Genomic DNA, 14,872 nt, shown 5'->3' with positions numbered 1-14,872 from the left:
TCATTATCTTATTTGTGTGCCTTCAATTACTAGTAAGTAAATTTTTTTCATACATTCATTGGCCATTTTTATTTCTTCTTTGGGGGACTTTCTGTTCATATCTCTTGCCCATTTATCCTTACAGATATTTGTCTTTTGCTTATTGTGTTATTTTCTGACAAAATGCAGTATTTTTTTCTGGTTTTTCACTTTCTTTTTAATTTGGTATATGGTGATTTTTATGTACGGTTCTTGTTGCTGCATTTTTTTAACCTTCTAATCTTTTTTTTTTTTTTAATGTTTATTTATTTTTGAGAGAGAGAGAGAGACAGAGCATGAGTATGGGAGGGGCAAAGAGAGGGAGACACAGAATCCGAAGCAGACTCCAGGCTCTGAGCTGTCAGCACAGAGCCCGACGCGGGGCTCGAACTCACGGACCGCGAAATCATGACCTGAGCCGAAGTCAGCCGCTTAACCAACTGAGCCACCCAGGCGCCCCTAACCTTCTAATCTTTAGATACCAAATAAGTTTGCTTATATTTTCTTCTACTACTCACGGTTTCTTTTTTTAAAAGATATTTGAAACTTTAATGCATCTGGAATTTATTTTGGCACAAATATGAAGTATAAACTTAATTCTCCTTTTTCTCAAATTGTTAGCTCAATATTTCAAACATTATCTGCTCTTTTTCCAAAAGGAAAAAGTTTCCTTTATTTCTTAATTATAAATAAAATATATTTACTATAAAATATTTATACAATAAAAGAAAAGAGCAGTAATAGATAAGATTGGCCAATGTTTTAATATAGTAGATAATGGGTACTGTAGCTCATTATATTATTTTGTATATATTAAGTTTGAAGTTTTTACTAAAGGTTTAAAAAATAAATGTGGATTCACACATCCATATAATTCAAACTAGAGGCATAAAGAAAAAAAACACACATAGCATTTTAGTATCTCCAATTCTTTAGTATTTAGTATTTCCAATTCTTTTAATGTATACGCATACTTACATACCCGCTTTATTAAAATGGGATCCTATTGTACATGAAACTATATAATGTACTTATTTTTTTCCTTTTTCCATGTTTTTAGTTGCCATTATTGCACCAATACGGCATATGCTTTATATACATATATATTTCATTTTCAATTTTATCATGTACTGTTTAAACTAAATATTAACATCATTTCCATCTCTCCAGGCTAATGAACATACATATCTTTGGTAGTGAATACCTTTCTGTGTCCACCCAGACCACAAATGACCTTCTCAACTGCTCCTTCACCCTCTGAAATAAGCTAAGGCATTCCTATTGTACTTTCCCACCCTGTCCCTGAGGCCACAGTTGATTGAATAGAATTCAATCCGGGCAATCAGATTTTCTGTGCTAGGAATTTGGAAATGGCACTGGTCTAGGTTAAAAGGAAAAGTAAGAGCAGGAACTACAGAGTAACCATCTTCTGCTGCCTTCCCTATGGTTGAAAAGCAGAGGAAGTCTGCAAGGAGTGAATAAAGCAGACAGACAGAGAAGCTGCCTGGTACCCACAAAGCTTTTCAGCTCCCAGTCCCAAGAACCCCTGAACCCATCAGCGCTCTTGCTCTCTGCACCCTGAGACATTCATTCCTGTATACTTCAGATACATCCCCCTGAATTGCTGAAATTACCCAGAGAAGAGGTCCAGTTCTAACTACAAGCCCTCTGTGCCCAAGTTTAAATGTAATTTCTTAATACATTCCATGGATTGCAAAACCTCTGTGCACAGACATTTTCAAATGTGTGGGGTTTTTTTCCTTATCATTTTAAATGAAGTTACTTCCTCCTCAAACTTGAGTCTCTTACTTCTTAAAGACTGGGAATTTTGACTGGTTGCTTAATCTGTATTTTATTCTTAATTCATTTATTCATAAAGAAAACAGGGGCACGAGGGTGGCTCAGTCGGTTAAACGTCTGCCTTCAGCTCAGGTCATGATCTGGCAGTTTGTAGGTTCGGCCCCACATCTGGGCTCTGTGCTGACAGCTCAGAGCCTGGAGCCTGCTTTGGATTCTGTGTCTCCCTCTCTCTCTGCCCCTCCCCGCTCACACTTTGTCTCTCTCTCTCTCTCTCTCTCTCTCTCTCTCTCTCTCTCTCAAAAATAAATAAACATTAAAAAAAGAAGAAAACATCTATGAGGGCAGGCACAGTGCTGTGTAATGAGCATACAGTGGTGAACAAGCATGGCAGGATGCTTGTATTCATAGAAATTTTAATCTATGGAGAAAATCAGTTTTCAAGCAAGCAAATAAGGTGGATAATCCTGATTGTGTTCAGTGGCACAAATGGCCTTCAAAGAGTTGATCTGATAGAGAGTGGTTATGCATATGTGTGAGAGGTCCCTCTGAGAATATGAAATTGGGGCTGAGAAATGAAGGAGCCATCCACGCAGGGAGCTTCAGGGGAAAGCACTCTGGACAAAGGAAACATGTAAATTCAGGATCCAAGCCAAGAAAAAGATCAGCAAGTTCAAGTAACAGAGAGGAGTCATGTGCAGGTTGGACTAGTTAGTCTGAGGGAGACTGGTATTGAGACAATTTGTAATACATTTTTATATTGAATCATGAATTAAGGATGTGAATAGATTTCAAACTTCCATGCAGACCTAACTATGATTTTGCATGAAGTATAATCACAAATGTTGGGATCATTTGCATTACTCTGCCTATTTAGTAATATCACAAGAGTGATTTACTATAATTTGTTACATTTTTAAAGTATTAAATTTCTATTAAATACTTTCAGGTGAATATTGCATTAGAATGGCATTCACTTCTGAATAGCTTATTTTATGTACCCACACTCATTAGGACCTAGACTGTGATCAACACTTGCTACATATGAGGCATCCCAAATTCCCATGCATATTTCAAAAGAATGTGAATTTGGGATTTCTTATTATTCTTCCCCCAAAACATCACCTCTGTGATCTCCAGTATTCAGTAACAACTACCTGACGGTCATTTCTGATTATATCACCTACATGTGAGTTTGTTATCCTCAGGAACAAGTAAAACCAGTGCCCAGTGTGGAGGTTAATATAGAGAATGCCTCAAGAAGTCCTAAATGAATACATAAAATGCTAACAATTTCTGAAGGGAGAATCACTTACTTAGATGATCCTTCAAAATTGGTATTATCCTATTTTAAAAAGAATAATCTTGAGGTATTGAGGTGGATATCATAACTTAAAAGTGATGGTAATGAATAAAGTATGCTAAATGAATGAATGAACAAAGAACAACTGTATCTTAATTCCTGGACTCACAAATTTTCAATATTAACCTAAATACCATAGAGTTATCTAGAGACAACTGGAATGTCTCTTCTATTAACCAAAGAACTACTACTTTTCAAAGAATATCCACATTAAGCACAGAGCAGTGTGCTTGGCTACAGCTCCATTATCAATGGAATAACACCTTTGACCTACATTTTGTCCCGCATGCACTAGACTCATGTTCCCAGCTCTGACATAATGGTCAATAATGATGGCTGGTCTATCACTGACACGTGTTTGTCGGATTTCTCAACTGAACAAATATTTGTTGCTGTTTGATCCTAACATGAAAGTCAAAAGTCAGACTTATCTCAAATCTTGGTTATGGGCTATTAATGATTAAAAGAGAGAATGTGACAGATCGTATCCTTAGATAATTATTTTGTAGGTAGAAGTTTGGGAAGAGGCATTAACTCTTTGGGGTAAAAAAAAAAAGTCACACACCTAATCAATCTGTAGATTAATTTAGCAGGATAAAATGACTGGTAAGCCACTAATTAAACTATCTCTGACTGTTACAACTAAAGAATCTCACAATATCAAAATGAAGATACATCATTTTCTTGAAACATCAATTCCATTTAATTAAATACATCATAAATTATTATTAAGTCCTGCTTTAAAGAAAACGGAATCGTGGGTCATATTTTAAACACGAACATTCTATGGATGGCTAATAGTCCGCGCTTTTAGAACAACTGGTACAAAAGCCTGGAATGCGCTCATTTATTAAACAGTAACATTGAGACTTGAAAGGGTTAATGCAGCTCCCCTAACATCTGCCTTATAACCAGGGAGAAGTTTATTTATCAGGGTACTTTGGCTGAATAAAAACTGTAGAAGCTTCTCCAGAATTCAATTTTAAAGAACATTTCCTGAAGGAGATAAGACCTTCGCTAAAAAGGTAAAGTAGTATACCTGGGAATAAGTAGAAGCTTTTATTCTACCACCATTAATTATAGAGGACTTTTCAGATCACTAAACTGCTTACAGGAGGTATAAAATTATAACAGAAGAAATCTCAAGAATAGTCAATTATGACCACCTACTATTTCAAACACAGCCCTTCTTAATCTCTTAAGAAGTTCCTCATCTGAAGCTCATAAGCATTAATCATTTACCTAACTATAAATAAATTAAATGTTTTTTGGTGTATTTACCTTTTTTCCTTTGAAGTTGAGGGTACCAGGCTGCTCCAGGACCCCATAATACAAGCACATAATGTTGACCTTGGACCTGTTCCACTGTTAACATAACTTTCCTTTGCTTCTGTCCTCTATAACTGTATAATGCCTCTGGAAAAGAAATATTTTAGTTGGCATTACTCTCTCACAGGTGACACCATACTCTAATGTCTCATGATAAATACAACCGTGATACCCAAATGATATCCTAAGAAAGTCTTGTATCTTAATTATTTTATAACCTAAAATTGAGAAGGAGCCCCCAGTGTTTACCTGTCAGTATAGTGATATCAACAACCCTCAGCACCGCATGGACTAACATGTCCGGCTGCAGCTCCTCCAATTCTACAAATTCTATACTGCTCACTCTCTGAGGCTGCCTCTGAGGAAGATCTCGGAGATAGGAATGTTTTGAAGACACGTATGCCAGTAAGTCTTGAAGTACAGCATCACTGACTATCTTGGAATCTAAGAAAGAAAAACACACACATGCAGAAAAGATGGCAAAATTATATTTTCTTGAAAACACAGTATTTTCTTAGAAATGCATTTTATCTTGTAAAGTGTGATTAAGTGTAAAAACCACGCTTTCATTTCTACAAATATGTAACTTATTCTTAAATGTTTAGATGCAAAACATAAGCCTGATTATTTTTAACCAACGGAATTAGAATTATTTACTATCTCCAGAAATAACTTGCCCTGTTCCCTTCTCGGTTCCATTTTTCTACCAATTAACTAAGACCAGTATTTCTTTTTTTTTTTTTTTTACTCCTCCATTACCCTCTTATACCCAATCGGTCCCCTAATCCCTGCAGTCTGATTGGCTCACACCTTCCATGACCATCCCAACCACTGCTATTCTTCCTCAAGGCTCTTACATTTCTCACGTGAAATGCTCTTAAGGGTCACCTACCTGACCCTCCCTGAACATGTCTTCCTTTTCCCCACTTCTATGCCTCTGTCCTTACGATTGTCCCTGGCTACAATGCTGCCATCCTCTCAACCTATCCAAATACTACAAAGAATACACTATGGAGAGGCTCTCAGTGACTTCTTCCCCTGAACTTAGAGGGTTTTTATCTCCAGCTCCCGTGTGGCATGTGAGCATGTGCTACACTGGCATATTCCCTTGATTATTAGAACAGTTATTTAGTTCTTTGGTCATTATGCCATTTACATGTTTTTCTCCTATGTTTAAATTATTTGTCTCAATTTTTCTCATTTTTTGAGATACATTTACATATAATAAAATGCACACATTGATAAGTTTGCTGATTAAAATTTAATTTCCTTGAAGGAAAGGGAGGTGTATTTGAATATATGGTGGATTGTTGATCAAAATACAATCTTAGCAAAAGGCACTTACGTACTTTTTTAGAAGGTTGGGTCTATTTGCCGATTTCAGTAGAAAAAAAAAAAAACAAGAAATTCTTCTTTCCTTCTCCCTTTAACACCCTCCTCCTAATTTATTTCTTATGCCACACGAAAGCCTCATTATTCATTCACTCATCAGAAGACCATCCACTGTGTGCCAGGCATCATGCCAGGTTCTAGCGATACAAAGATATACCTTGTCTGTATACCTGCCATTATACCTGCACAGAAGAATTATCAACCTAGAGACAGTCAGTAACAAACACAGGGCTTAGAGTATAAGAGATACATGGAAGCATTCTAACAACACACAAAATCAACTGCCCAGGCAAGTGGAAAGAGGCTTTATTGAAGAAATATTTGAGCTGGATTTTGGAAAAATGTCCTGGAGTTTTCTAGGTAATAATTGGAGAAGGGGGTATATCTCCAGGTAAAGAGAAAGGGGTCTGTATTCCTTTATGTATTATAGATGCCTCTGGCAGTCTGATGAAGTATAAATCCATTATCAGAATAATATTTTTATAATAGCCTTATTGAGATATAACTCACATGCATAAAATTATCTTTATCAGAATAGTATTTTTATAACAGCCTTGTTGAGATATAATTCATGTGCATAAAATTCACCTTTTTAAAGTGTATAATTCAGGGCACCTGGCTGACTCAGTCAGTAGAACATTCAACTCTAAACCTCAAGGTCGTGAGTTCAAACCCCATGTTGGGTGTGAAGTCTACTCAAAAATAAAATTTTAAAAAATGAAATGAAATGAAATGAAATGAAAGAAAAGAAAAGAAAAGAAAAGAAAAGAAAAGAAAAAAGAAAAAATAATGGGGCACCTGGGTGGCTCAGTCAGTTAAGCATCCTACTTCAGCTCAGCTCATGATTTCACGGTTCATGGGTTCAAGCCCCAAATCGGGCTCTGTGCTGACAGCTCAGAGAATGATTCTGTCTCCCTCCCTGCCCCTCCCCACTCATGCTCTGTCTCCATCTCAAAACTGAATAAACGTTAAAAAGAATTTTTTTTTAAGGGGCACCTGGATGGCTCAGTCAGTTAAATACCTGACTTCGGTTCAGGTCACGATCTCACAGTTCATGGGTCCAAGCCCCTTGTCAGGCTCTGTGCTGACAGCTCAGAGCCTGGAGGCTGCTTCAGATTCTGTGTCTCCCTCTCTCTCTGCCCCTCCCCCGTTCATGCTCACTCTCTCTCTCAAAAATAAATAAATATTTTTTTAAAAAATTTTAATTTTTAAATAAAATATAATAATAAAAATAATTTAGTTATGCATAGTATTCCACTGTGGAAATGTAACACAATTTAATCAACCATTCTGCTATGTACAGGCATTCCAATTTTTCCCTCTTGCAATTACAAATACTGCCTCATGTTGTTATAATCGTATCTTTAGGACAGATTCCTACAAGTAGGCTTGCTGGGTTGAAAGCTGAGTACATACGTACTTTGTAATTTTGTATCACCAAATATCTCTCCAGAAACTGCAGCAATTCTCATTGCCTCCAGCAATGTGTCAGAGGGCCTGTTTTCCCACAGCCTCATCAACAGCATGTGTTACCATATTTTTAAATTTTTGCCAATCTGATAGTAAGAAATAAAATTTCTGTGTAGGTTTAATTTGAATGACTCAGGTCTTTTTCCCATTTTCCTATCAGGTCCTTTGTCACTCAATTTGTAAGAGTTCTCCCTATACTAGGAATATTAGCCTTTCGTCTAGGTGTATGTTGCAAATACTCTCTCCAAGTCTGCCGATTGTCCTTTGGCTTTGTTAATGGTGCTTCTGGGCATGCAAAATTTTATTTTTCCACAGTCAAATTTATCTGTCTTTTTTTTCTTTAACTGCTGCCGAATTCTGAGAAATAATAAGAAAGTGTTCCCTACATCAAGATGATAGAGAAATTCATCCATGTTTCCTTCTAGTAACTGAATGGTTATATTTTTTTATGTTTAGATTTTTAATCCACTTGGAGTTTATTCTTCTATTTTGTGTGAGATACTGTTCTAATTTTGTCTTTTTTCGAAATGGCTACCCAGTTGCCTCACCACCATTTATTAAAAAGTTTACCTTTACCTCAGTGATCTCAGATAACGTCTTTGTCATATACTAAAGTATATGTATACAGGTCTAATTCTGATCTTCCTGTTCTATTCCACGGGTCCATTTGTCTATTTATGTACCAGTATCACACTGTTTTAATTATAGAGGCTTTACAGTTTAATGCCTGTCTCATAAGCATGGTCCCTTGTGCTTTTTCTTTTTGAATGTTTTCCTGGATATTCCTGCATGTTTGTTTTTCCATACGAAGGTTAGTATCAAGTTGTATATGCCATAGCATGGCTTCCCAATATTGTTATAGAGACGGCCCTGAATTTATAAATTCACTTATGGAGACCGGATACCATTATAATGTTGAGTCACGTTATTCAGGAACAGGGAATGTTGTGCTTCCATTTCTTCTTGTCTTTCTTTCTTTCCGGAGTGTTTAAAATTTTTTCCTTATATAGGCTTTGAAAATGTCTTGTTACATGTATTCCGAAGTATCTTCTTTATTGCTTTCACCAATGACTTTTGCCCTACCATCATGTCCTCTGTTCAGTGTTTGTGTATGGAAGGCTAGTGACGGCTTCAACATTAATTTTAGTATCCTGTTGCACCACTGAATTCCTTTATCGTTTGAATTGATTCTTTCGTTCCCTGGAGTGTTTCTGATATGTTATCAAAAGCATTTGCACGTATAGTTTTTACTCTTCTTCACCCATCCAGATACCTCTGCTTGTCTACTTGTATTGGTTGATAACTCCAGTATCATGATAACGAGCAACGAGCAGCAGAAATAGTGTACATCCTTACCTTGTTCCGGATTTTAGTGGAAATGCCTCTAGTGTTTCTCCATTAAATAAGATACTGGCATTAGGACTAAATACATCTGTTTTAGTGACACAGTATCAACTGTATTGTAACTGTTACCACTGGATTGATATTATATTTATTGATCCTGAAGGAGAAAGTATCCCTCAACTCCATTTCCTGGAGAGCTTCTTATGATAAAGGGGTGCTCAATTTTGTCAATATTTATGGAGATAATCATACAATTTTTCTTTCCATTTATTAATATGGTATATGATAGTCATAGATCTTCTAATATTGAAACACATCTTTCCATTTCTGGAAAAAATCTCACTTGGTCATTATTTCTTTAAGGTAGTGTTAGATTTGGTTTGCTAATATTTTGTTTAGACTTTGTATGCGTGTACAATACTAGTCTGTATTCTTATTTGTAATGTCTTTCTTTGGTTTAGGTGTCAGTGTCTTACTTTATAAAAGGAATTAGGAAGTTTCCTTCTTCAATATTCTAGAAGAATTTTCAGAGCACTGGAACTATCTGGTCTCTTGGTAGAATTCTCCTATGAAACGATGTGAGCCTGGCAACATTTTTGTATAATTTTTAAACTAATTTTGAATAATTTTCTCTATTTCTTCTATAGAACTGGTCTAAGCTATATCTCAAATCCATCCATTTCTCATTATCTCTGCTGGCCACCCATTATCTCTCAACCTCGACTACTGCAGTTACTTCCTAACTCCCTAATTCAGCTCCATGAGCAGCCCTTCGCAGCCAGATCTATGGTATTCCCATCTCTGCCCTTTGTTAGTTTCCGTCATAGCATTCATGATCACCCTCATGTCGTAGGTTCTTCCTTATCGGCCCGCCACACAGGGACATTGGCGCCACGAAGGCTGGCACCAGGGGGACACTGTTCACCCCTGTACCCCCGGTGCACAGTGCCTCAAACAACGTCAACACTTCATACATATAAACCGGGTAGGTGAAGAACAAAACTTTAGTTATTTTCTGAGATCATGTCAGTGCTGATTGTCTGCTGACTAGTTTCCCTCGGAAACAGGGAAATCTTAACCCTTTCCAAACACCTTTGTTATTGTTCTAACTGTTGTTACTCTCTTCTACTTACCCTGCCTTCCTTTGAGAATACTTATTATTCACGGGTTGGAATATGCTGTACCTTCCATACATGTCACACAACTTTCTTGTTATTCTAATTAATCTCTTGTAAAATCAGTGTATTCTTATGTACTCATGGCTATCTTTCTATGACACTGTTTCAGTATTCCATCAGATACATTTTGCTTACTGTTTCTCCCATTAATATTTCTGTATTGTTATTATATATTACATGCAGGTTCAATACCTCATGGTTCAATATATTACATGCAGGTTCAATACCTCACATTTAATCTTCACAGCAACCCTATAAGCTACGTATGTATTTTAATTTCCATTTCACAGATGAGGAAACAAGGGTACAATGAGGTTAAGTAACTTGCCGGAAGACACAGACTGTGCAAGTGGTAGGGCCAGGATTCAAATCTTGCTCTGACTCCAGAGACTATAACTACCAGTTTATACTGTCTCCCTTACTTTGTTTTCTTTTCTTTTCTTTTCTTTTCTTTTTTTTTTTTTATTTCTTGGAGAAAAAGATAGCTTCTGGGCTCTTCAGTGCTGATTTTAAAGAAGAGAAAATGGATGTCAGAGAAGGAAGGTAGTCTTTCCTTGCAGTGCTGGACTGAAGAACAAGGATTCAAACCACAACTGTCTGACTGGGAGGCCCAGGCTTTTCTCACGACCTCAAGGGTTCCTAACCAGAGGCTGGGGAACCCCACAGAGAACTTTAGCCTGGCAACAGAGAACTTTAGAGGTCCAGGGAACCATTTGGAGTTATGTGCAAAATTCTGTGTCTATCTACCTAAGTCTATTTTTCTGGAGAAAGGGCACGTAGCTTCTCTAAGAGAGCTAGGACTCCCTAAAAGGTTAAGAACTACCACTATGTGGACATTCTAAGAAAAGTAAGAAAATGGAAACTGAACCCCAATATTTCTTAAAACAAATATGATTTACAATGTACAACTTTATTTTTATAAATTCTATTTTCAGTCTTACTAAAGAAAATAAACCAATACTGTCCAGCTAACCTGTTTAGAAAACATTTCGTAAAATTACTATTTTAACTTTTTTTTCTAATATGTATATATACTTTTGAATACTAAGAAATGATTACATTTAAAACGTGTCTTACATTCTTCAGACTGGACAGACGGGTAACTCCCAAGATTTAACAACTGACTGGTAAAAGTTGATTGTAGTACTGTCTCACCAACCCAATGATCTTCATGAACAGTAACATCTAGACAGGGGGAAACAAAAGTTCTGATCATGTCATAAATTCCTTCACACTGTGGTTAACTTGCCAATCATAGCAAAATATTATTAACATCTCTCACAGGCCAGGCAACTAAAGTTCAAGTGGGTTAAATCATCTGCCTAAAGCCACAAAATGATAAAATAGCAACAACAGAATTACTTCTGTATATTCGAACACTATCAATATGGAAGCTCACTGCTCCACAAAGAATGGTTTAATGGCTTTTGTTCATGTAAAAAAAAAAAAGTTATAGTGTCTATTTTGAGAAATTAAAAGGAAATCATTTAGGGGCAGGAAGCAAAGTAATGGTTCCAAAACAGTAGTGTCTAACAGAGTAAATAATATTAGTATGCATTTACCCCTTCTGCCACAAACACATATGAATATACGACATCCTTAAAGGACTTGGATTATTTTCCCCTCAATAGCATGGTAATCTTCATCTACAGATGTTAAAAGTGAAAGATTTTGGAGGTAAGGAACACTTTCCAATAGGAAAAAGAGAGCTCTATGATCTAAAATGGATACAGAAGAATCATAAAATGGAACTAAACATACCAACAGGTAGAAACAATTTCAAGTAGAGCAAAACTGTAAGTTAGAGACAGAGACATATCAATCTCTGGAAGAATATAAACAGTGCATAAAAGAATATAAACAGTGCATAAAATGCTAGAGGTATAAAGATATCCTAATAGTAGCCAATTTTTGAGATAATAAGGAAGAAAAACAAGGATGCACACATTCCAAGTAGTCACTTCCAAATTTACAGCCAGACACTTTCTCCAGCTTCAAACCCACTTACCCATTTATCCACAACTGCCTCACAGACATTCCTGACTGGATATTCTATTGGCTCTCCAAATGCAAAAATTGCTCAAACCTGCTTTTCTTCTCACATTACCCATCTCATTTGTTGGCACTGTGGAGCTAGCCAGGTAAATTAAAATGTGAAGTCATCCTGAACGTCTACCTCTCCCTCCCCACCTTCGTCTCCAAACCCCCACCTGCTGAACACTGCCCCGTGAGTCTCCCCGCCGGCCCTTGACAGTGCTATTTTATATCGTCCATTCCTTTCTCTCCTGGTAGGTCCCCTTCCCACCTCCAATCCATGTCCCCCAGGGCCAATGAGTAATTTTTCACGAACATTAATGTGATCCATTAACTAGTTTAAAAAACACTCAGCTCCCCTCTGCCTGGTCAGAAATAGCTAGGACAGCATTTTAGACTCTTCATAATCTGACCATCAGGATGCCTGCTCTTCAGGAAGGAACAAATAAGAAATTTCAAGGACAGGCTTTGGAAAACTAGGTTGTAAAACCTATGTTGGGTTAGTGACTTGCTAATCACTGGTGACAGGGTGGAGTGGAATCGATGGCCCAGCCCTTGCCTCCTGGCTGTCCTGATTCCCTCTCACTTATATGCCCTAGAGCCTCTCCTATTTGTTCTTAAAAATCTGTGGTTTCCCACAGATAGGGCCCAAGGTCCTCTTTGAATTCTGGTCAGCAGTCTCCCGTAGACCATCCTTACTTACAGCATCTCTTCATTCTATTGCTGAAAGTCTAACAGCAAAAGGTCAACTGTTACTGAATGGAACGTGATCTAGAATACATCTGCTGTGGGAAAATTTTCAGTTTTGGGGTGTATATCAGTAGATAGTATGAGATATCCAACATAGAGATATAATAATGTACAATTGGATGCTGTTAATTAAAATAGGATTTTACCTACAAATTTCCATGTAAATATAATTTTACTACCTAATTAGGAAAGTATAGGTTTCTCTGTTTTCCATGAAGTTTCCATCTGTCCGCACAAACAAAAGAAACTTATTCAGAAATTGATGAACTAGATTACTTTACTAAGGAAATAAGGTAAAAGAGGGGGGAAAAAAACCCTGATATTATTTTTAAAGGTGCTGATAGAAATCATCTAAATATCCTATAATGAGAAAATGGCTAAGTAAAGCGGTAAAGTCACTTAACAGGAGGTTACCTAGTTGCTAACAACCGTATGGACACTAGGGGAAAACACAGAGATGGCAGGTCTGAGTTTCCATCTGCCAGGAAAAGTCCTCCTATGGGGACCACACAGTGACAGTAATTGCCTTGGTAAAATAACCAGTCCAGGGCTCAGCTCTCTCTTTATAGTCTGGGGAATCTGATTTTGTCAGCATCCCCAAAATAGATTTCAGCTCTGCAACATAAGCTCACATTAAACAGGTTCATGAGACAAACAAAAAAAACCATAACACAATTTTTTTTTTTTTAATTTTCACTGAGGCATTAATTGCCACAGAAACAACATTGGCAGCCAATTCTTACCTTGTAGGCAGTTTCACACCTGGGAAGCCAGATCATAAGCAAAGGGCAGCTCAGTGAGCACTGAATCAGAACAGAGGGAGCTGGATGAACCGCCTTGCCAACAAATAAGATGACATTGCCAGTGGGACGGGACCGTGCTGGGCCTACAGGTTATAGCCCATGTTTATCTCCTTATTAGAGGCTGCACCTGATGTACAGCCTGATGCACCTAATGTACAATAGCCAAGGCTCTCATTCCCCCAGCAAGCCATTAGGTGGGAACCACTAATGATTGCCTTCATGTTTTCTTTTTCCAAGCTTCTAAGGCTCACCACTCTTCTTCTCTACCACATTCTTTCTTTAGACACGTTATTGAGCTTAATCAGTTTCCTCCCAGTCTGGGACTCATCCTTAAAATGACTGGTATCTCCGGTCTAATACAATGTGTATTTATTTTCAATTAATGAAGAACCTGTAACACAATGTTAGATTTCTTATGTCAGAAAAAGAAGCAAGGTAAAAACTGTTCCTTGGAAGGTATTATGCTAAGTGAAATAAGTCAGTCAGAGAAAGACAGATATCATATATTTTCACTCATATGTGGAACTTGAGGAACTTAACAGAAGACTGGAGGGGAAGGGAAGAGGGGGAAAAAATAGCTACAAACAGAGAGGGAGGGAGGCAAACCCTAAGAGACTCTTAAATACAGAGGACAAACTGAGGGTTGATGGTGGGGGAGAGGGGGAGGGCACCTGTTGGGATGAGCACTGGATGTTGTATGTAAGCGACGAATCATGAGAATCTACCCCCAAAACCAAGAGCACACTGTACACACTGTATGTTAGCCAATTTGACAATAAGTTATATTAAAAAAAAAAAAAGAATGTTCTTAATGATTACAAGTATATAGTAAGAGTATGGGTTCCAGAGTCTAGGTGAAATTCCGGCTTTGCCACTTCCTAGATGTGTGAAACTGGGTAAGTGGCTTTACTTTTCTGGGTCTCAGTTTCCTCAAAGTAAAAAATGGGGATAATAATCCATACCTTTTTCATACAGTTGTTGTAATGAGTTGACATACATGCAAAGTTTAAAACACAAAATAAGTTCCCAATAAACATCAACCATCCTCTGCGTACGAATACACATTCTAAGGAGCACAGGGAGAACAACAGGACGGTAACTCTCCGAAACATTACCAGTGGTGACATGAGGCTGGTTTACTATCAAAAGGTCTTCCTTTCCACATTTCCAAATGTGATTAATACAATTTTAGTAATTAAAAACACAATAGAAAATCTGTCTCTGATCCCTCACTAAGAATGCGATGTGCACAGCATTATCAGGGAGTAAGGAGTAGAAACACTCTCCTTTCATAAGACTGCTAATATAAAGAAAAGGCTTAAAAATAAGACACACGTAGACAAAGCCGTAAGAAAACAAAGAGCAAGCCTGATGATATGACCTGATTGCTAACA

At 37.3% G+C, this 14,872-nt stretch overlaps 1 protein-coding gene across 2 annotated transcripts in view; it reads right to left on the bottom strand.

The window, feature by feature from the left end:
* Positions 1-14,872, bottom strand: part of SHLD2 (shieldin complex subunit 2) — an 83,098-nt gene that overhangs the window by 18,676 nt on the left and 49,550 nt on the right. For both annotated transcript variants that reach the window (XM_043596787.1, XM_043596786.1), the window contains 3 exons: positions 10,969-11,076; positions 4,757-4,951; positions 4,460-4,594 (listed from right to left, as the gene is read on the bottom strand). In XM_043596787.1, the coding sequence (XP_043452722.1) occupies positions 4,460-4,594; positions 4,757-4,951; positions 10,969-11,076 (438 nt within the window). The remainder of the gene's footprint in view (positions 1-4,459; positions 4,595-4,756; positions 4,952-10,968; positions 11,077-14,872) is intronic.

The sequence above is a fragment of the Prionailurus bengalensis genome, chromosome D2 (assembly GCF_016509475.1).
Source record: "Prionailurus bengalensis isolate Pbe53 chromosome D2, Fcat_Pben_1.1_paternal_pri, whole genome shotgun sequence".
Taxonomy (NCBI): Eukaryota; Metazoa; Chordata; class Mammalia; order Carnivora; family Felidae; genus Prionailurus; species Prionailurus bengalensis.
Note: the sequence above shows the minus strand (reverse complement) of the source record. Positions and strands in the feature narration are given on the sequence as shown.